The sequence below is a fragment of the Equus asinus genome, chromosome 6 (assembly GCF_041296235.1).
Source record: "Equus asinus isolate D_3611 breed Donkey chromosome 6, EquAss-T2T_v2, whole genome shotgun sequence".
Lineage (NCBI taxonomy): Eukaryota > Metazoa > Chordata > Mammalia > Perissodactyla > Equidae > Equus > Equus asinus.
The window spans coordinates 34,068,188-34,092,637 of NC_091795.1; the positions used below are offsets into that span (position 1 = coordinate 34,068,188).

Consider the following 24,450-nt stretch of genomic DNA (forward strand, 5'->3'; position numbering starts at 1 on the left):
CCATGGGGCCGGCTCCTAATAAACATTTTTGAGCTTTAAGTCTAATCAAGACTGGAAAAAATGAAGAGGTAGTCTTGGATCTCAAGGGGTTAAAATTTAATTAGGAAGCAATACATGCACACACCCCGCCCCCACCCCCATAGAAAGGTGGACAGAGGACAGATATATACATTAAGACAGACAAACAGGCAAACACAAAATTTGTAACACAGGGTAGTACACGGTAAGTGTCTAATGAGTGACACATAGTAAAAGTAATGGAGGGACAGAGGAGTGAGATTGGCTCGTATGGTTAGAGAGACTTCACTGACAAGGAAGAAATCAGCTAGTGCTAGAGAATAACTAAAATATAGAAAGGCAAACCAGGTAAGGAGGGCATTTTGGGGTCACTTTGACCAGAATAATGGTCAATGATTCTTATGTCTATTATCTCAGGTTCTCCAGCTATAAGTAAAACTTCCTATTTTTCCCCAAATCACTTCTGGAATATGCCAATGATGTATCACATGTGCTCCCAAACAAGTGATTGTCAGTATATTCTTCCCTTCTTTGGTTCAAACACTTGTTGCTGATGTGGCAGAGATTCTGGGTGAAGGGAAGTTACTTCTGCCTCAGTTGTGCGCAATTTATACATCCTGGTCACCAATTCCAGTGGACACCAGCACTGGCCCTACTAGACAAAATATGCAGGCCCTTCTGCCACTCCACTGTCACTACCATGGATGCTGGTCCCTGATGCCCTTGAGGTGACAAAGAAGCACCATGTCCTTTGTAGTCCCCAGGATTCCAAATCCCTAATGTGATTCATGCAGAATGGGAGATTCATATCCTTCCTTTTTCACTTTGACAACTGGGCACTAGAAAAATGCTGCTTCTTCCACTACATTGCTCCAAACTTATGGCACATAAATATGCAATCATGAGGCTTCCCATGTACACTCTATTCCATCTCCATTTTCATGTTAGAGGTTTATCATCAGGCTAAAATTGTAAATCCTACTTTCTCTTCTTAAGTTGTATTTTCCCGGGTGTTTCTTCAGCCCCTCATGCTGAGAGAGCTGGACATGTCTGAATTCTAGCAGAACATATTATTTACAAACAAATCACAATAAAGAAAATACTTTCATGTTTCTGCATGGCCAGGTCTTTCTGAGTAAAAACGACGAGTAACTTGGTTCAAAGAATGACTCAATAGCAGTCCTAAGATAGGAAATAACCTAGAGAGAGATTTCCAGGTGCATCTTGCCAGAGATCTGTGTTTACATTTCAAAAGGGGAGAAATAAAGAGCCATTCACTTACATTCCAAAGGGTTGTGACAACATGGGATCTTTCCTGGGAAGAGTTTATTAACATTAAAGAGCAAAGGTTTCTCTCTGAGCACCAATTCCTATATAAGCTCCCAGATTCATAATTTTGTGGCTCCTCTCCTGTAGTATGGACCTCCTTTTTGTGCGCACAACTCATCTGGCCTCATCACATTGCCTTGAGAGGTAGAATGAGGCATGCAGAATGGGCAAGGTATATTGTTGTAAGTAATAAGTTTGTTCTCTGAGCCAGAAATCTTGTATTTGCTTTCAAGATAAAACAAATAAATACAGATATTAAAAACCAGCCAAGTCCTTATGATATCCAGAGTATGTAAGTTTCCGTCATATAGAAAAGGCTTTGAGACAAACCACATATTGCCTATTCAAGGACTATTAAGTGGATGAAATTTCCTTCTCATTCCTCTTACACTTCTCACTTCCCACCACCATGACTACTGCGACCAACAAGTAGTAAGACATTTCCTCCATATCTTAATCATTCTGACCTTTCAGAGAGAAATAAAATATTTTGTATCAATAGTAAGGGTTATATTAAAATACATTTAAAATATATTAAGAGGTCTAGGCGGAACCATCTCAGTCATTACAGCTTCTGTTAAAATTCATTACTTTCATAATCTAATTTCAAGGTCAGTCATGGAGAAGTGACAGACTGTAATAATCCTTCCTATATAGAATATCTAATTTTTTTTTGTCTTCCCAGTAAGCTGTCCCTACCACCTTCTTCTGATACCGATCTTATTTCCATCTGTATCCCCCACATCCAGCCACAGGGATAGGCAAGTCACCAAGACCTATCCAACCATAAAATTTGATCCCACTAGCAACAGAAATCAGTCCACATGGAATAAGAATGGAATAAGCCCAGTGGCCAAGCAGACTGCTCCCCTTTGATATCTAGAAAGTAGAAGGAAAACAAGTCTATCTGTTCTGGAATCTTGAGCTATGTATCTAAGGCTGCTAGTGGACATATTCTCTATTGAGAAAAAAAAGTAATGTCCTAATTTTTTGTATTCATTTAATCAACATATACATATTAAATGCTAATTATGTGATTCTAAGTCCTAAGCATTCACAGTAACACCTGCCTCTAGGAACTGACAAGCTAGTTGTGGACAATTTACATTGAAGAGGACATACTAAATGTCAAAAGACTGATAAATTTCCCTGTTGTCTCCAACGGAGACATGAGCCAGATCTTAAAGGATAAGTTCAATATACAGATGTAGAGGAGGAGGAGGAATTGGAGAACATTACAGGAAGGAGAGTGGGAACAGCATGGATGCATTGTGCCTGGGGAATAATGAATACACCTGTTCAGATAGAGCTGAGGGTTTATATAGAAGATTCAGAGGGAACAATTTTTCATGTTGAGTGCAGTCAAGTCACCAAGAAACCAGGACACAGTGACACATATAGTCTAAGATCAGTAATATTGACCATCCTTGGATGACAAAAAGTTAGGCAATACATGAGAAGCTGAGGCCCAGAGGCATTAATAAATTTGTGTAAGGTCACAATTAGTTGGTAGAAGTCAAGGAATGAGTTCTGATTCTTAACCTGGATTCATTCTACTACATTGTACTGATGCAATGGTACCCCTCATTACTATTTCCAGTTTGAGTGCTTTCAATTTGCTGATCCTCTTATATTTTCTAGGCAAAATATATAATGTTTAAAAAAATCTCATTTTTATGTAAACTTTACCTTGTAGAAGCATGAATATAAAAATAATACCATGACTACTAAGGGAAAGAAGCCAGTTTGAAAAGGCTACATACTTTATAATTCCAACTATATGACATTCTAGAAATGGCAAAACTATGGAGATAGTAAAAAGATCAGTGGTTGCCAAGGTGTTTGGAGGGGGAGAGGGATGAATAGATGGAGCACAGAGGATTTTTAGGGCAGTGAAAACTACACTGTATGATACAATAATGATGGATACATGTTATTATACATTAGCCCATACGAGTAGAATGTATACCACCAAGAGTGAATCCTAATGCAAACTATGAACTTTGGGCAACAGTGATGTGTCAATGGAGGTTCGTCAACTGTAACAAATGTACCACTCTGATGGGGGATGTTGATAATGGGGGATGCTATGAATGTGTGGAGTCAAGGAGTATATGAGAAATCTCTGTACCCTCCCCTCAATTTTGCTGTGAACATTCAACTGTCCTAAAAAAATAAAGTCTTGGGGCCAGCCTGGTGGCATAGCAGTTAAGTTTGCCTGCTCTCCTTCAGCAGCAGGGGGTTCGCCAGTTAGGATCCCAGGTGTGGACCTACGTACTGCTCATCAAGCCATGCTGTGGCAGGTGTCCCATATATAAAATAGAGGAAGATGGGCATGGATGTTAGCTCAGGGCCAATCTCCCTTAGTAAAAAGAGGAGGATTGGTGGTTGATGTTAGCTCAGGGCTAATCTTCCTCAAAAATAAATAAATAAATGAAAAACAACAAAGCCTTAATGAAAAAAATATATATACCATTTGTTTGGCCCACATATTCTCCAAAATAATGGAATTTTAATCTCACATATGGAGTGCTCAATAACATAAAATCCTCATTAAAAGTACTTTTTCTATTTCTCGTTTTTTTTTTATCTGCTCTGAAGAAGGACCTGCTCTAGAGTCTCAGAGATCTCTCATCCTGATCTCGTTCGCATTGCCACAAACTTGCATCACAATCTTTACTGAGGGAGTCAACTAATTCATAGATAATAAACTACAGACTGACTGGTCAGCCTTTGAATCTCTCTCACTTTCTAGCCACTCAGGGAAGGTTGTCAGGTGGTAAAGTGGAAGTCTCTCTACAGAGCCCCACCCTTGCATCATTTACATGTCTAAAGAGGGGCTGGCCTGTGTTTGCAAACCCGTTTAACAGCAAAGTCTCCTCTAGTGAAGACTTTTTGAACATTCTTCCCTTTTTTAGATTCTTCTTTGTAATAAACTCACACCCACTCCCTTCAGCCCCTTCCCTTCACCACACCCTATGGCCATAGTACACAGGCTCCATTGTGCCTTTTTTAAACTTTCCCTTATTTCGGAATATTTTTTCCCTTTTGGACAGTTATTTTCAATGGAGGTTATTTTGCCCACCCCTCAAGGACATCTGGCAATGTCTGGAAACACTTTTGGTTGTCACAACTTGGGGTGGGGGAAGGAGGAGGTCCTCTGAGCAGCTAGTGGGTGGAGGCCAGGGATGCTGCTAAGCATCCAAAATGCAGGGAACAGCTCCTCTCCCCCAAGAACGAATTACCCATATTAAAATGTTGATAGTACAGAGGTTGAGAACTTCTGCCTGAGTGTCTTGAATCTAACAACTCAGATACAAAACTCAGCAGAACTTGGTAGGTTATGTCAAGGCAAAAGAAAATATGACATTTTGTCTTCCATGTCCCGGACTCTTTTTTTTTTTCTTCATTCTTCTTCTTAGTACCTTCCCCTCCTTGCCCACTGCCCCTGTGTCCTATCCTCAAAGTAAAATGTACTCTCAGGACAAAGTCTGATAAGCTCATATTAAAAACATGACCAACTCAATGTGGCTTTAAGATTTTTTAAGAATCAGGATCATAACGTCAGCCCAAAGGTAGATACTTGGGAATTAGTGATATGCATAGGAGATTTTATTTTGAGGCTATATATCTCCTTAGCACAGCCAGACACTGACCAGAGGGAACAAATTCATTTTAGACAATATACGTAACCAACAAAACTCTGCACAACCATAAACACAGAACTGATTGATGGTCTTCTTTGAACTTCGTGTGTCTAGCACATTTCCCAGTAATTCTAATTAGCAATCAGTGAGTTAACAATTAATGTTTTTGCTTCCATTTCTTTGACAACCTCTATAATTACTCATAAAGAAACAATATTGTTCCTGTTTAGGAAAGAGAAGAACAATTGGGACAGAAGCAAATAATTTATATACCTTGTATATTCTAGTTCTTAACCCACTAATAGCCACTTTTCCTTGACATATATTCTTGTATTTTCTACTACAGTTGTGTATAAACTATTCCAATCTCTTCTACTTGGTTACTTTCCTAGTTATCTTCAATGTATCCTGAAAAACAGAAAGAATTTAAATGTTTTGCTCATCTCAGTTCAATTAAGAATTAGATGTGGACATCAGAATCAGAAAGGTGCCTTTAGTTAAGTCTCTACAGTATTCAATTACTGTAAGGAAGGGCTGAGATGATAATTTTAAAAGCTCTGACAATGAACCAATGACAGGAAAATCTTGATTAGTAACAACAATCCAGGATGCAATCGCTCTGTTCTATTTTTTTTTTTTTAGCTAAAACAAAATTCAAACATAAAATTATTTACATTTCAAGACTTTGGTGAAAATTTGGTAAAAATATTTCCATCAGCTAAGCACATTGTCCTTGACTGTAAGTAGATTTTGACCCAAAGGGCACCACTCCTTCTGTTCTGTAAAGCAGTCCAAGATACAATAAGGAAAAAAAGTCCAAAAAGTCTCTTGAACAATGCCTGAATTCTTTGTGTGCACAAAGTCACATGCAAATTGGCAATATGCTCTGCTTCCTTCATCTGCTACAATTATCATTCCACGCAGTCATGAGCAGGCGTGAGCTGAGAGTCCTGTCTCCATGTCTCCCACTCTTCTCTGCTACTCTTTACCCAGTGTCAGACCCAAGGGAATGCTGCTATGTCTCAGATACACCACCTGATGCTAAGACTGTGTAATGGAATAGAGCTCATGGGCAAGGAATTGAGAGCCCCAGAAATGTGAGAGGGCCCCCTTAAGGTTGAGAAAGAATTCTTTAAATTGGAGAGTAAAATGCCCATTTCTAATTCTTCTAAGTGAGGAAAGAAATACTGTACAGCTTGATTTGTGTTGCTCTATTGAATGCAAAGGGCAAGCCTACTTGAAAGAAAACAGTACTGAAATTCACCTAGTTAAAATATATTTTATTATCATTATCGCTATTGTTATTATTTCTAATTCTAAGTCTATGAGGATTGTCAAGAGCAACAGTCCCTGGATGTGCTCTTTATTATGTGAATTACACTATTCCTTTTCTACTTATACTTCAGAGAGAATACCCAATGTCTCTGTTTATCTGTTGTTTTTCTGTGCCATTCCAGACTAACAAATATCTGCAGAAGTCCTTGTAAATGACCTTTCCCTGTAGAAGGAAACATATTTCTACTGACATGTCTTATCATATAGAACTTGGAACACTATACCTGACCTTTCAGAGACATCTATTTTTAAAAATCCTAGTGGTTTCCAAAGTCCATGTACAGATTGAAGAAGTCCTTCTCTGGCTGGGTTTTGAGAAGAGGTCCTCATGTGCATACACAGGACCCAAATCATTACATATTCATAACTCCATCCAATATAGAGTTAAATTCTCTTTTTCTATCCTTTTGTCTCCTGTCCTTCCCTGAACTTTCTCTCTATTCTCACTCCACCACCACCATATATACAAATACACAACGCATGAGGGACTTCAGAAAGGGTCTAAAGACAATAGACATTAGTCAAAAGCAAAAACTACTAAAAATAGGCCAGTCTTTGTCACAATTATTCAAAGTTATGGGTTGTTGTGCTGACTCAGTGGAAGTAAAGTCTTTTTTTCCATCCCAATGCACCAGAGAGCTATGGCAGGCTCCCAAAAGTAGGCGTGTTTTACACAGCAGGGATTCCCCAGTGGGCAGCCACCTGCCCCTGAAGGAGGGCATGCAAGGCTTTCCTAGAGGCACAGGGCAGATATGGAAAGTCTATCCCTTTTTCAGCAGTCACCATCTCCTTTCCTTGAGTACTTCATATCCAGGCACTACCTAGAGCCTTCATGCTTTCCCCTGGTTGTCATAGTTTTTCCTCAAGGTCTTACCTTCTCAAGAAATAGATGGAGAAATGGCTTTGAAGTTCATGATTCCAAGCTCCAATCACATCTCCACTATTTTCTAGATTTGCAACCATTTTTCTGTCTCTTAACTGATTCAAACCTCCATTTTTGTATTTGAAACTGGAGATAAGAAAAATTTCTCTGCCTACTTCAGAAGGTCCTTTTGAGAATCAAATGAGATTATATAAGAAAACTATAAATATATACACACAAAGCAATAAAATCATTGTTCTGCTAAAGTTATTCAAACTCAAACTCAGTAAATGAAGTGAGCGCCCCTTCTATGATTGTGCATAATTTAGAAGCCTAAAGGCCAATAGAAAACAATGAAACAGATTTATTCCAATATGGAAAATAAACACAACGTTGACACTTTGGTGGAATCTAATATCCATATTTACCTGTCTCAGAGAGCAATTTTGTAGCTTCCAGCACCTTCTCAGTGTAAACACCAGCTTCATAGTTTTCCATTTCAGCATTGATGATGTGTATGACTCGAGCCGCCCGGCCTCTGATGGCCCCCGCAGTCCGGTCCAGGGTGTCCACATCTCCCTCTTGGAGGGCTATCACACACTTGTTCACATCCTCCAATATATGATTTTCTGTGGAGAGGACACATACTCATTTATATGATTTCACATCACTCAGACACTTAACCAATCTAAGACTCATTAGCCATCAGGAACCGTCATCTTTCCCCTCAATATATGCCTAATAACACTGAAACGATATTTAAAGGACATAGTTTACAATCACAATTGTGGTTCTCAAACTTGAGCAACCAGAAGGAGGACTTGTAGAACCATATAAATTGCTGGGCCCTGTTCCTAGGGTTTCTGATTCACTAGGTCTGGGGTGGGCCCAAGAAATTGCATTTCTACCAAGTTCCCAGGTAATGCTAATGCTGCTGGTTTGGGGACCATACTTTGAAGACCACTGACTTAAAGAATATTCCTTTCTGTGTTTGAATGTTTGAGATTTATTGTATGAAAAGGTCTTTTAGGAGTGATTGTGACAGCTAACATGAAGTCAACTTGACCAAGCAGAAACATTTCTAGAAGTGATCAGAATCACACTTTGGGTGCATGTTTCTTTAATCATATTTTTCTTAAGGCAACATGTGAGGGAAACTATAGAATGAACAAATATCACCCAGTCTTCTAATATCATGCCATGCACAAGGTATATACAATGGGAAAATTGACTGGGTGAAGATGAGTGTAGAGTTTTCTGCAGTTAAAATACAGTGCATCTTGTGATTGGTTCCCTCAGATTAGAGCCAAGGTGAGTGATCCCTCTCCTGCCTTTGCCCAAAATAGAATCCAGGCAGGAGGATGCGAGGCTTCACTCTTGACTAGCACAGATAAAACACACGATCTGGTCCCTTAGAGTTTTGCAAGTGTGCAATTTTGTATGTCCTATGTCCAATGTGAGATCTGTAATTACGTCCTTCGAACATTCTTTAGAAATAGAAGTCTAAAGAAATGCTAAAAAAGTTTAGTACTTTGAGGAAAGAAAAGAACTTAAGCTGAAAATGCACACACATACTCACACATACACATCCCAAATAGATAAATAGAACAAGTTTGGAAATAGTCTTAAGTAATCTGGTAACCTTTTAAAAATTATAACTGCCAAATGCAATGAATAATTAATAAATGATTAAAATAAATGATTACCTTTTTCAGAAGTTTCTAGGGCTAGTTCTGATTTTAAAATTCCCAAAGACGGAGAGATGGGAGGGTGCTCAGCTAATCCCAGTCTCTACCCTAGATCTCTTCTACTTTCATTAAACCAATCACTCAGAGAAGATTTATTTTTTAGCACATTGGGCATAAAATCGCAAAGTTTAACTTTCTTTTCATAAAATAACACCTGTTTTGACCTCATACAATGTGCTCTCCTCACTCGAACCATCATAAATTTTAAATTGCTACACTCTCTAGTTCTTTAATTTCAAATAGAAATTAAAATAGAAAAATAAATGAAATGCTTCTACGAAAACAGAAAAAAATGAAATGGAATGAAATTTTAATATTCAGATTCTTAAACTTACAAAAAGTAGTACTTTCTGAAATCTGATATTTTGCTGAGTAAAAGAGAAAAAAAGTTGTGCAAACACAGACTTAAAAAGTTTTCAGTTTGATTAAGGAACTTCTGAAAACCACCCTTTTATGAGGTCTTGAATTGTATCAGGCAAACTTATCTAAAAGGACACCTGAGAAAAAGGTTTACTCAAAACTTGGTTTAGAATTTTAAATACAAAAGTTTGATTCAAATAGGTCTCCCTTACTGCCTGCTGGATTCTTCCAGACAATTAAAATGTGCCCTGGTCCCTGAAAGTGGGCAACTGGGAGGGTCTTCATGTCAAAAATATGCATCCAGCCATTTTCTTTGAATAACATACTAGCATGAGAATAGGCATAGCTATTGCTTTTCTGTGCATAGTTTAAAGATGGGATTTTGGAGTTAAATGAAGAACAGAAATGAACCTGTGAATTATCCTAGATGCCAATAATCTCTGGAGTTAATAAAAATTTTTAAAAACTCTAACAGATTCATTCATGACCCAATAACTTAAAATGAAATGATAAGTGTTTTTTAAAAATCTATTTCTCAAACTAGAATTATGCAACTAATTTATTGAAGAGGCAAGAAAAAGAATATGCTTTTATAGATATAACTATACAAATGTGAAGGAGGCTGGAGAGGCTAGAAATCCATGATATCAAAAACATTGCTTTTAATTAGTAAAATCATCAACTAATTTGTTCAATGGTTAAGTTAATCATGTTGGGTGAAAAATGTATTAATTTTGATAATTTTATAATTTATTAATTGACTTTTTTTTTGAAATCTTAAGATAGTTTACTCAGCATTTCCCAACATTCCCCAGTTAGCAGTACGCCTTTTATGGAAAAACGAATCACAATTCCCTCATAATAGTAGTTATATTGGTGGATGGCATATATGTAAAACCTACTATGATTTGGAATGTTTTTAAATAGATTTGCATTTTATTAAGCTAAGTACCAATGATGTATTTGAAAAAGAACTGTACCTGTTCGTATAGCCATATTACCTGATCAAAAGACACACTTGATGTATATATGGATTCCTGGACCCCTTGTAATAACTTCTCCTCTCCTATGCCCTGCAAACTTAGTTCTGGGACCCCCAGGTTTGGAAGCACACTGGCCTAGGATCTATCAAGAAGAGCAGTGAATTATGAAGGCAGAATCCATACTTGATTCATACTTGCATTTCTGACAGGAGGCAATCAAAGAAGAAATACTGAATAAACACGTAAACTGAAAAGAGACAATCAATTACATATTTTTATCCTATGGTATTTTCAAGAGAAAAAAATTCATGAAGTAAGAAGATAGAGGAATGCTGTTCCAACTAGAAAAAAACATAGAAGAGAAAGAGGTAATAATAACATACATATTCCAGAGATGATTCCATTGCTGGGAAAAACTACCCAGGTACTTTGGGTGTTACACCCAGATATGAAGCACGGTATTTAAACATATTATAAAACATTGGGCTGCAACATATTTTGTGATAAACTTCCTTGAATTTTTGCAACCTTATTATTTAAGAAAAGATGGAATTTTGCTATAAAAATCACTGATGACCAAGCTACTTGATTTTAGAAACTATAGCTGTGAGGTTTATAATATTCAAAAACCAAGTTCACTGTGTGAATTTCTAAAAGGAAAGAAACTCAAGACTGGAGTAAAAGTTAAAAAAAAGAAAAAAAGAAGGAAAAGGCAGACAAAACTCTTGGACATTATGGGATCGAGTTCATAGCTCTTTCAGATCTTAGATGCCTGCTACTTTGTGAGCCAAACCAAGAGTTAAACCATCATTATGCCAAGATGCTCACTTTAAAACACTATTAAAAATTGTAGATTTTACCCAGTGGGAACAGTTTAAGTGTTCTAATACAGCCATTCCACTTTTTTATGAGCCCTGGTCACATGTGAAAATTGGTTTTGCTCCTGTAATTTTAATAACTAGCATCATTGCTCCCCAAACTTGTTGCATTTCATACGGATAAATTAAGTACTCAGACATACAAGTTCAGGTAGCATGAAAAAAAACTATAGTCTTTTAAAAACAAAGATCTTTCTTTGTTGTTTTTTAAATAGAGTTTTCTGCCAGAATAGATATTCCCTTAAAAAGAAACTAATACATAAAATGCCATTAAAGCCATTCCAAAATTTCTCCTGGGCCAAACTTGCAATTTACTGATGCAAATGTTTTGGCTCCAGCTCAGACTGGAGGTAGGAAGTAGATTCCCCAACTATTGGGTTGTATCCACAGCCGACCAGCAGGAGAGAGTGGGCTGTGTCATTATTTGTAAAGCCAGTCTGTGGAAATGTGCCTGCTGCCTCGGATTGTCAACTCCAAAGGCAGGCTCCAGCAGGCCCTGCCAAGGCTGGATTCTTGACAGCGCCTGTTCATTTTCCTGTCAAGGCATGCCGTGGCACTTGTACCACTGGGGTTGGACCGCACAGCATTATCAGCAGAAGCCAAAGCCTTTTCTTGTTGCCGGCAATAATGAGATGCACAAAGGAATGGCAGGAGAAAGGTGGCAAAGAGGCAGAGCTGGCAGAAGAAAATTAAGAAAAGCTTCGTGCTCTTGAAACAATCTGAGATAAGACCTCTTCACCTTTCTTTTCCCCACCCTCAGAAAATTTTGTACATGCATTTAAAGAAGAGGATAAGTTGGGAAAGTTTTAAGTTCTGAAATGATTCCTTTATGAAAAAGGTAGTGTATGGGTATTTTCTCCTCATTTGTAGATAGAAGGGGAAGTAGAGTAAGATTTCAGGCTATCAAGATTACTGTGTGAGATTTGAGGCTGGTTGAAGAGTCCCCCTGTCCCTTTATGGGGACCCCTGTAGTCATCCTGGCAAAGACCAACTAGATACTAGAAAGATGCCCAGTAGTGGTGGCTGTCATTCTATTCCCTGCTGCCCAAATAATTTCTAAGCACCTTATGAGGGATGCATTTCTTAGATGCCTTTTTCATTGTTAGGACTCAGCCATCAATCAGTAAAGCAAAAATAAATAGCAACATATTGAGTTCTTTATCTGACAACTCCTAGATATGGGTATGTTTAAATGAATAGCTGCTTTGACAAGCCCTCAAAAACAAAGCACCTTGGGGATGGAAAATAAGACAGGTTTCTGAAAGGGATTAGAGAGCGGAATGAAGACACCAGAGGTGGGAGAAGGGAACTGCAGTGAAAGTTGGAAGCACCAAAGGCAATTTCCCTTCTATGTTGACTTACTGTAAACTATACAGCTTCTGAAATGAGGATAATCTGGATTTTAATACCATGTCTTCCCAGTTACCTACTCTCTCAGTAACTTAGTTTTCTCAAAGGAAGACTCAGAATATTAATACCTACTTTATACAATTTTGGTGAAAATTCAAGCAAACAGCAGAGAGTTAGGCAAAGTATAGACACTGAGCACACGTTCACACGTCTTCCCATCTGCCTTGTCTTGCCCTCCATGGTTTAAAAGTTGGTTTTTTGATTATCCAGACTTGACTATGCTGCTCTCAGACAAGGCTTTAACATAAGCCCCCAGTGGGAATTCACTGTCTGTTTTTCATGAAAAGGAAAGGCTACACCTAGAAAAAATTTCCAAATACAATTAGCCTTTCCCAGAAATCTTTTCCACACTGTTATAGTCAGAGGCCTTGTCTGCCTGCATCCCACCAGCAGTGCTGCGACACCTCCCTCTAAGGCCTCAGTTGGCCAAGAACGAGCAGGTCCCAGTCAAGGATAGGTCATACCCGAGTTGGCAGGTGTCAGTTCCACACACCTGTGGGTAGAGTCAACATCTGGTCAGTTTGAATTTTCAAGGATTACTTGGTTATCTTAATGCCTCACAAAGAAGGCTGATGTTTCCAGCGACCTCTTCCCCCACACCTCCCACAGAGTCTCTTCTAGGTCAACTGGGCCAAATGTGTTTGATCAAATGTGTTTGGAAAAAGGCCCATTTGCTGGCTGGTAGCCCAGTTTTGAAAAAGCATTAATAAGTCCTGTTAAAGGTCAAATCAACTATATGGTTATTCAAATGCATTAACATCCTTCAGTCTGTCTTCATTTACAAAGAACAAAGTTACAATTTCAAGCAATGACTAGTTTTATTTGCTTTTACTTACTTCCTTATACAATCTCAAAGACAAGTGCTCAAAGCCTCAACATCTCCCAAGTGCCTCATAATAGTTTTATTCTGTGGCTAATATTTTTACCTAGCTTATCACAAAACTGGGTAACTTCACCTCTTAGAAAAATGACTTACTGAACAGAGCCAGATTGGAATAGCTGATGACTTTTTTGATGGTGCTCAATACATGTTTATTTGAAATATAAACCATGGGGATTAACCAATCTCACATCCCCATACCCTTTTTCAGATGGGTGACTCAGATGCATCAAAAGCCGTCGTTCTTAAAAAACTCCAGGAACTGAAAAGGAACCTAAGTCTCCTTAAAGAATCTGTTCACGTTTCCGACATCTTTATCACAACTTGTGTTTTTCCCTCCTAATACTTTGACTCGGTGTCTTGAAATAAGGTGCGCATCAAAGAAGAATTTTCAAGAGGGTGTTACGTTCACATTTGCAGAGATGATTGAAAGCTCAAAGGGCCAAGAAGAGTACTTGAAACACAGACCCATGACATTTGTAAGATATTCCTTGTCTCATCCTGTTCTCCTTCAGCTGCCTTGTAAGGGGCCTGTTCATGATTACCTGAGACAGACAGGAAGTCATCCACTGAGGTGATGTCATCCACAGCCTCTGTCAGCACTCGGACCTGCTTCTCCCACTGGTCTTTGAAGACGTCCATGTTGTCCTGAGCAACTTTGCTCTGTGGTCGAGCAGCCAGCGTGAGAGCGGCATTGATGACCTATTTGTTAGAAACAATCCAGGGGCATATTGACCACACTCTTCAAAAGAGTAACAAGCAGGACAAAGACCATGTTGAAACCTTGGACCCTATAACTTCTACAGATAAGCAGGTTCTCAGTGTTCAGAAGGACAATCAAAAACATGAAAGATGATGTAGATTATCAACTACCATCAGTATTTGTTTTCTTTTCTTTTCTTTTCTTTTTTTAAGATATAGTAATTAGCCTTAGGTTTTAGAAAGTGTTTACTGAATAAGTCCTATTTACTTAGGACAGATGTGGCAAAAATATAACTCTTGGTCTACATGTGCAAGCTTATAATTTAGTTGTTGACACAACATAAATAGATAGGGATGTTTAAATAACAGCCCCAAACAAATAGAACAAATCAATATGAGTGGCAAAGGCAATAACTGCCAAAGTAATTTTAAAGAGGCTGGAATAGTTAGAAGGTTATTTTGAGAAAGGTAGAATTTGAAATAGCCCACGAATGATGGGTAACACTTTACAGTGAGAGGAAAGAGGACAAGGAAAGGAGTGACATGAGGGCTGGAGTGCAGAAGCTCCTGAATAGCAAGTCATCTATGGGCTCATGAAACAAAGTAAATGAGGCTTACCTGGGGGCACAGGCTGTCAATCTGGGTGGCTGCCATCCGGACTAATTTTACCCCTTCCTCATTGTTGGAGATGGAACAGGCCAAGTTGGCAACCTGTATTGAAGAGGACTTGAGTGAAAATTATGTTGGGGCAAAGGGAAAGTACACTGTTGCAAGACCTTGCACTTTCTATAGGCAGTGCCACATCCAGGAGAGTCCTTTGACAAATAAGATAAGGGCACCCTTCTGTGTTGAACCAAATATTACTAGTTCTTATGCTAACTTAGGCATTTCTGCCAAAAGAGCAAGGTGCTAATGACAAATCATTGCTTCAGGATTCTCAAGTACACACAACAATAAATTTTAACTAGGTTGCTTTGAACTGTTTTCCCCTCTGGGCTGCCCTGATCCCACACTCTCACTTGAGCCCCCTAAGACTCATCATCGAGCACAGAACACTACAATTTTGGCTGCATCAGTACTAAACTCTAACCAATGAGAGAGATGCTACAGGCAATGCTTTGGATTTAAAAGAGATTCATAGTAAGCTGAAAATTAGAGTGCTCTACCCAAAGGAACCCAGATCTGCCTGTCTGTCAGGAAGATGTTAGTCCACCAGTAGCCATCTCAAATACTTTCAGGGGCCAGGCACGTCTGAGAAATGTGTAGAAGAGGCTGGTATAATTCAATGGTGGAGTGTAAAGCAAATTAGAACATGCAGGTCTAGCATAAAGGCATTCAAATTTGAATTTTTAACATACTATAAACACAGCTAAAACAGCTGAACTGAATTCAAGCATTTAAGTTTGTGTTATTCCTTCTCTTCAAGGAGTGTGAATTGGTAAAACAAGGTCAAATTGATTGGTCAAGGTCAATAGCACACAAAGCCACCATCAAAACACTGATGGTCTCATCAGGCTGGTGTCAAGAGGACAGGAGAATGGGGATCAGAGAGGGCAAAGGAGAAGAGAAGGGCCAGCAGGGATAGGAGCAGAAGGGCAAGCAGAACAAGTGATTAGCAGAGAGAGAATCCTCGAGAGCCTCCTGGACACCTGCCCTTTGTATCCAGCTCACCTCTGCTCTCCAAAACCAGGCTGCTCTCCTACCAAACCTTAATACCCTGAGAGATTAAAATGCACTACACACGGGTATGGCTCCTAAAGAGAAAGAAACCTTAGTTAGACAGTGTGGAGCAGTGGGGAGAGCACAGAACTGGAGATCAGGAGGCTCAACCACTAACCAGTTACATAAGTCACTTCACATTCAGAGGACTGTTTCCTTATCAGCAAAAGGAGACGGGTAGATGGTGATGCTAGGGATACTTTCAAAGATTGCTTCAATAAATCAGTGTAAAGAATTCCATTTTGAAGCTTTTAAGGAAGAAAAACACACTGTCTATTACAGTGAGAGTACATACTATGAGATACCACAGATTGAGTTCCAAACATTATCATGTAGTTTCTTATATTTTATAGTTATCTTTGATTCTTCAGATAATTTTCACTATTTTACTTAGTTTTCAAAATAAGCTTGTGAGAAAGACAAATACATCTTTTCACACCCATTCACAGGATACTAAATGTCCAGGGACATGAGATTCCTTGGAGACAGAGCAAGAACTAATAACGCAGGTTCTAAATGTCTTCTCATTATATCATATTGTCTCCCTCTGCATTTTGGATTCATCTTCGTTACACTTGTATTATAGTGTATTTTATATTCAAAGTGCCTGATTGAGTACGTGATTTAGAATTGGTGCTCAATACATGTTTATTGACTTAAAGATTAGCTTTTAATAATTTTTATTGCATATAGTGATTTGGAATACATCATAGATTAAAGATACTCTGAAAGATAAAGTTGAGCTACCCTTTCAATTTGGTGAGACAAATTTTCACATTATCTTCTAGCAGATGTTTATCAATGCTATGGTGCTGAACAATGGTTCCAACATTCTGGTCCATTTCCAGAAAGATACATGTATTTAATTTAAAATTCTGTCTTTTAATCTTCAATTAAATTCTTCCTATTTCTGCTGTTGAAATACCTCTCACTTTATGAAATGATGATGATTTTAGATGATGGATGTTTGTTATCATCCCTGCTTGCTGTGCAAGAGAGACTTGAGGTCACACTTTTACAGAGCAGTGGGCAATTCCTAAAGAGCTTGGCATATGACTCCAAATAATGACAACAACAGGAAAACTTAAAAATGCTCCAGCAACCAGGTCTTGGGTAACATTTGCTTGCATCTTTGTAAGAAGAAAAATAAGAAAATAAGAGCACTCTCAATGAGATAATGGCTCTAGACGAAGTATTCGATGACTGTTTAAATAAAAATATGTGTAGTCATGTGTCACTTAACAACCTGGATATGTTTTGAGAAATGCATTGTTAGGTGCTTCGTGGTTATGTGAACATCACAGAGTGTACTTACTCTATATGGTATAGCCTACTACACAGCTAGGCTCTCTGGTACTAATCTTTGGAACTGCCATCATATACATGGACTGTGCTTGACCGAAATGTCATTATGTGGTGCAAGACTGTATGAATAAGAGAGGGAGAGAACCAGATATTACGTATTTCTTGATGGAAGCACACAACACGACCCATGAAATGTTCCTGCCAAAAAACAGCCACCACCACCAAAAAAACAAAATCCGCAAATGATCAGCCTTAGGATCAATGCTCAATTTACAGGAAAATCAAGAAACAAACATGTAAAATAAAAGTATATGGATGCAATCATGAAAATCCTGATGATGATAAAATAGTGGGAAAAAAGTCAGACCCTTTTGGATCCTGAATAGAATAAACTATAATATATACATCCACAAATATGTAAATGAATACACAAAAGTACATTGTGAAACAATAAAATTAAGTATTGACTACATATTTGATGACATTAATATTTTAAAGTGTGTTAATAATACTTTAGTTACTTTTTGTTAAGCATCCATAGCTTTTAGAGATATACACTGAGATGCTTATAAATGAAATAGTATTTTGGGGATTTGCTTCACAATTATCTAGAGTAGGGGAAATGGCTGGAGTTATAGGAAAAACAAGATTGGCCATTAGCTCATAATTTTTGAAGCTGGGAGATAGTATATAATGGTTCATTATACATGCTATACTTTTGGATATGCATGAAATTTTCCATAATAAAAGAAATCAAAAAAAAAAAAGGTAGCAACCACAATCTATTATATTACCAGCTGTGGTGAAACACTTTTTCTTGTACTTGTACGAGTCTCAAGGGGGCACAGTATAAGTCAGGGAGGAATCTGAGTATGGGTTAGAGTTAAGGCTTGCAAACAACAGAAGAGCACCAGCCTGTGCATAGAAGAGGAATACTGTAACTGGACTGTGCCAGTCACAGAGGTGGCTCTCCCCACCGTCTCCTGCTCATGCTGGCTGTGGTCCCCAGGCAGAAGCTGATCCTGGGAGCCTTAGGGCTGAAAAGAACTGGGGTCTTGTGCAAGACAGATGCCAATCAGTAATTTCCACATGGTGAAAATGAACTTTTCTTTCCGCATCTTTTGAAATGTTACTTCGTTCCTTGTTTAAATAATCTCTATTACGGCTTAGACCTAATGTGGGAAACTTATTGTCCAAGAGAATCTTAGTGGGGGAATAGTGCTAGCAAAACTGAGAAAAAATAAAGAGCTGGCAACTCCCCATTATTCTCCTTAATTTACTGATCCATAAATCCTAAAGTCTGGCAGCCTCCACTCCTCAATGCACTCCTGCTGTTTCAGTCCACTTAAAGTCAGAATTTCATTTACTTTGTGTTCTGAAACATTCTGAAGATATTTCCAATATGATGCTAAGGATTTCACTATCTCCAAAGGCAGGTTTGCTTATTTTAGATTGGTCATGGACTCAATCCAAATTCCTACCTTCCTCCTTTTCCTTTGGCTTGCCTTTCTGCTTCTCACTGGACCCATTGGAATCACGGTGACTCTGAGCATGGTTATATATTGTGATTTCTGGACTCTGGCAGCAAATACAAAGTTTCAGTCTTTGAGAGAGCTCCCAATCAATAATGTAGCTTGAAATGCCAGCTAACATTTCCACACCAGTCCAAGACTACAGCACACAGTAGGTACTTGATGGTTTATTTTAACTATCTGTTCTTTAACTGCAGCTCTGACGTTATGATATTAGAAACTCTAGTAAAATGAAATTTCCTATCTTTCAAATCACAATATTTTCTTCCTTTTTTGAGGCAATTTAGTATGAAAATCCTCCTAAGGCGAGGTAGGGCAAGTAGGGAATGGTAGACTAGAATCATTAGATATTTGAAAAAGATCAATATAAGTAAAAAAGTGGACAATACACCATTAATAGAGTTACTAGATTGCAGACCAAAAGATATTGAACAATATGATTAAATTCAATAGAATTTTGAAACCTACTGAGTCAACCAAGCAGGTAACATTTATGGACTGGCTACGGCCTCTGCTTTCTCCCCTCTTGAATTGTTTACAACTTAGCTGAGGGAACAAGTCGTTTGCCTTTCTGCAAGCTTACAAAACAATAAAGCATATCATTAACTGTTAAACATTGGGCTATTTCGACTGATTGGGGATTTCCGGGAGGGACTATGCCATGAGTTAAAAGTGGCATCGCTCCTTTGTGAGCTAATCGTACTAAATTCCCAACAATCCCTTATGAAAGGAAGCTCTCCTCCATAACTTTTGAGAGCATAATTGATTTTGGAAAAGAAAAGCTGAGAAGACTGGGCCAAGTCTTCTATCTCTTAGTGCCTTAAAAACCGGTTATCTTGGGGAAAAGGAGGAAGCTTAGCAGTTTTCACTAAATTGTGTGTTGCTGACTAAAAGACCTCTGAGAATTCAGAAAAAGGAGCTGTCAGTACTCTTGGGTGGGAATCAGTAAACATATCATGGAGAGGTAAGATATCCATCTTCCAATACTCCTTTTCTGATTGTCTCATTAGCACAATTTTCTGTAAACTCAAAGATGATGATATTTTTTGCTCTTCTAGAGGCACGCTGTGTAAGCAGGTAGAGCATGCAATAACATCACAAGAAGGATTAGAAAGACAATAAAGCAGTAAGGAGAGCTGAGGCTGATTCTTCCAAGAAAGTAACTTGCTCCTTGAACTGAATTTGCAGAATTGGCATTCATTCCCTAACCCTTTAATAATCTTCTTAGCTGACCAAAAACAGAGTAGAGATATTCCAGAGACACTGATGGCAGAGTTAAAGTTGACCAATTCAGAAACATGCGGAGCCCTCATAAAAAATATATTGTGGCCATTTAAAGTGCAAGATGTTTTTAATCACATGCACAAAAACAAACTGCACAGCTCAAAGCTCCAGATGAACAGAATGTCATGGCTGTGAAATTTGGTTTTGTGTGGACATCACTGCAGAAAACAGCCCCGTCTCAAAGATGCCGTAGACAAGTTTCAACAGTTAGAAGAAAAGCCAAAATTCCTGGGAGGCTGAGCCTTAATTAGGCAGTGAAAACTTCTGCTAATAAAGTATTTAGGCATTTAATTCCAAAGTGATATGAGGTGCGTCAGAAAGACGAGAACGTTTTCTTCTTCTCTGGTCCTGGAAATCAAATTACATTTTTTAATATTCATAATTCTGTTCATTTCCAAACACCAGCACATATTCAGTGCATTCAACCCCCAAATGCTTTATCATTTCATTAATTTTTACAGCTTCAGGTATCATGTTGGTGTTTTAAGAAGCGCACACTATTGAAAGAAAGCAGAATAGCAATTCAGAGGTTTATAAAGCACTTGCTCCCCGTGTTAATATTTCATCATCATAAATTTGAGGATAAAATGAACTTGTTTACTATTAAAAGGGAATTTATGGAAGTTCCAGTCACTACAGTCACATGGCCATATAAAATCATAGAAAGAGAAGAGATGATGGAGCAAATTCCATGCAAACTGTTATTCTCCATAACTATCATGGCACTGAAGAGTGCTATGATCTCAATCTGAATATTTATTCAGTTATCTGCACTGATATGGTTAGCATACCAAACAGCGTTAATATATGTGCCTATCTTGTATAGAGTTTCAAGGTTCCTACAGAACATGCCTCCGATATTACAGACGAAATTTTATACTTCAGTAAAAGTTGAAATGATACACTTCCCTGAAATCTTTAAGCGGCAAGACAGAAACAGCTTATATGAAGACAGAGGGATTCGACATCAAGAAGATGATGGACTTCCACAAGATGGACAGAAGAGTAGACTTAATGGCCACCTTCACAGCTCGATTTGAGCAGAGCTCGAGAGGTCTGGCTGCCCCAGAAAATGTTGGCAGCAGCGTCTTATGATGAGGTATTACGGAATCCTTGAAAGACGCAGCTGCCTCAGACTGAGAGGGGTTTATCAACCTGATTATTAGCAACTGAGGTTCTGAAGAATGGACAAGACTCAGTAGACAACAGGGATAATTTGATCAGGGAAGGATGGCTCAGCAGTGGTTGGCAGCTGGGGTAGCATGAAGATACTGGGGATGGGAAGAAATGAGAAACACTTTTTCTCGCTTCTGTTTTAAATGGCCTCTCTAAAGCATCTGACACTCTTGATTATTCCATATGTTTTAATTGTTTTAAATCATATAATGGTCAAGAGCCTGGGCCTTGGAAACAAGCAGCCTGGGGTTTATGTCTGGACTCTTACTCTTGCCAGCCAAGCAAGGTGCTTTGCCTCAATTGTGAACCTCAATTTTCTCAACTATAAAATATAAATATAATAACAAAGTGGTGATAAGGTTGAAATGAAAAACGGACAGAGTGCTTAACCCAGCACCCAGTAGGATTTAACCAATGTTATTTTCATATGATGCATTTTATCGAAAGGTCACTATAAAAGTAAAGAAATATTTTAATAACAATGCCCAAAGGCTGATATATTCAACCATTCAAATATAAATTGGGTGCCTAATACATTGAAGATACAGAGGTGATCAAGTTAAATATTATTTATATTCCCTAGTGAAGCTTAAATTTTGGTGAAATTAAAGTAAATGCATTTTTTAAGTTCTTACTGTGACGATTGCTACAAAGGAAATAAAATGGAGGCAGCAATAGAGAGTAAAGAGAGGTCTACTTTATATGTAATCATTTGTATAGTTTATAAAAATTACACATAACTGAAAGATAAAGTTGTAATCTCAGTATGTATCTTTTTGCCACTGTTTAATCTCTTATATCATAAACATTTTCCAGATTCTCTATATTCTTGTAATTAATTCTCTTTATAACTGAATAAGATCCCCAAATGTTTTTGCTTCATTATTTGGTTAAGTCAATTCCCTGCTGTCACACACATAAAGAAGTCTCCAACGTTTGCTATTACCATAAACGAAGTAACAGACATCGTTAGGCATCCAATTTTTGCTCCTGTCAGAAGCAGACTTTCCGGGTCAGGGAAATTGTTATGGCACTTATTTACATCTGGCCATAGTGCCTGCTGAAAGGTCCTCTAGCAATGAATGAATTGCTAATTCTCCGGTGTCACCAGCATCATAGCCCACACTCCTCAACATGTTTCTCCTTGCTTTCTCAGCCACCACATCATCTGAATGCCCTTCTAACCTTCATTCTATAAACCGCAAGGGTAAATCAGGATTGCTTAAAAAGTCACTTCATGTATCCCCATCCAGGCTGTGAATTCTTGCAGGACAGAGGTCTTCACTACACCTAGCACATAGCTGGGATCGCAGGTACTCAATTCCAATTTTTCAAATTTACTAAATCCCATAAGTTCCCTTCATGCTGTATAGAAAAGTAGAACACCATTCAATTTGTCATAACTTAGTCCTACCCAGGAGGGCCCTGGGTTCTATGATATGGAATTGGGAACAAGTATATGTTCTCTGTGCCATTCTTTCTGCAGTTTGTCATCAATAGCAGTGTATCATCAAATTGGCATTCAGCAGCTAAACCAAATGAAACTTATACAACATCCTGCCACATGGCGCTAGGAAGCAATTTCTTCCTTGTCCCACCAGACTCCATACCCTTGCCTGTACGAATACACCTATGAGACACAACTCTGCATTCCTAGGGCTCCTCAGGGATGCAGAACAGCTCTTTTGCCTGTGCTTTTACGTATACACATACCACTCGCAAATGCTGTTTGCAAGACTCTGCCTAAATTAAAGTGATCAGTCTGCCCTGGTGACTTTAATGGAGGTAATCACCAACTCACATTCATGAACAAATTGATGTGCTTCCTTCATAGCTGAATCACCCAGCATAAATCTATACCCTTCATATATACAACCTCAGTGGATTAAAATAATGCAATAAAGCATCACCTAATGCCTTCTTGATGCCTGCTCATCAATAATGTGTGGTTGTGTGAAAAAGACAGGAGCGACTTAGCATGTGCCATCTAAAATCATGCAATGAATGTAATGTCCTTTTAATCACTGTAGGCCTCCTGGGATTTTGTTTTCTTCATCCTTTCACTGAGGAAGTGAATTATTATTCAACACTATTATTTGGTTTCTCAGAGTCCCATGTAAGTAAACGAAATCTTATTTCCAGTGAATAAAACATGTTGACCTTCACACATGTGAGATGAATCGCCCTCCGCACATTAGGGGGACCAGAGCTCCAGGTTCTGTCTCAAGCAGCAGAGAAGGGCTGCACTGAACCATCCAGCACTTGACTTTTTTCAGGAACCAGGGAATGATTGAAGAAGATCCAGATAATAAATGAGTGCAGCTACTCTCTATTGCCTGGTGTCAAACATTTCAAGATGACAAGTGGAAGAGTGGAGTCAAGGCCATAACCCCAGTGCAGAGGGACTCTAACCATCCTAACCAATATTGAATCCGTGACTTCAGCCCCCTTTGCACAGAATTCCAGCTTGATGAGGGATGTAGAAGTCCCCTAGGGATTTTTTTAAGTTTTTGGTTTTGCAGATGGGGAGGGGAGACAGGTGCCTCCACCAATTAAACTCTTAGCAATCAACCAAGGTTCAACTCAAGGTTCAAAGTCCATATGTTCCTGAAGACTTCCCATTCACATTGGCCAATAGGAATAGATCTCCTGTAAACTTCTTCAGGCTTACTGCCTGCACCATTGGTGGCTAGGTACCACATACTATTGTTTTATCCATTATTTGTGGTATGTGTGGATGCATAGATGGATACATACATACAGAATTACATATATAGACATCATGCATCTTCCATTAAATTTCAACGTCCTTGAGAATGGTTGTGTTTTATTCATACTTGTGGCCCCTATGGCTCCTTGTACAAGATCTTACACACAGCAGGTATAAATGTGCTGCCAGCCTCCCTATCCTGGATGTTATCTTATCTCCTGCCCTCATCTGCACTTACCTCTGTTGAGTCCTAGTCCCTCTTATCACTGTTTACCCAGAAAAGGATGCTAATTGATCAAAGTAACTATTCACTAAAGTAATATTTTCTCCTGGAGAAAATATATGGAGAGAAATATAATATTCTCTAATATATTCTTCCTAACATAATACCTTAACCCAATTAAGATGCCCCAAGTCCTTAAGAAATTTTGGGAAAAATGTACCTTGTGGAAACTTCAGACTCCCCAGGCAAGCTGTTGGGGAAATAAATATTTAAGGACAGAGAGCTTTCTTTAAGCTCTGTCATCTTTATCTAAAAATTCTTCTGTCTTTTCTTCCTCTGACCACCTGCT

General features: G+C 38.4%; 1 protein-coding gene across 6 annotated transcripts in view; it reads right to left on the reverse strand.

Moving 5' to 3' along the window:
- The window catches only part of CTNNA2 (catenin alpha 2), a 1,089,024-nt gene that overhangs the window by 80,040 nt on the left and 984,534 nt on the right, over positions 1-24,450 (reverse strand). For all 6 annotated transcript variants that reach the window (XM_044772747.2, XM_070511884.1, XM_044772741.2 and 3 more), the window contains 3 exons: positions 14,771-14,863; positions 13,996-14,152; positions 7,620-7,820 (listed from right to left, as the gene is read on the reverse strand). In XM_044772747.2, the coding sequence (XP_044628682.1) occupies positions 7,620-7,820; positions 13,996-14,152; positions 14,771-14,863 (451 nt within the window). The remainder of the gene's footprint in view (positions 1-7,619; positions 7,821-13,995; positions 14,153-14,770; positions 14,864-24,450) is intronic.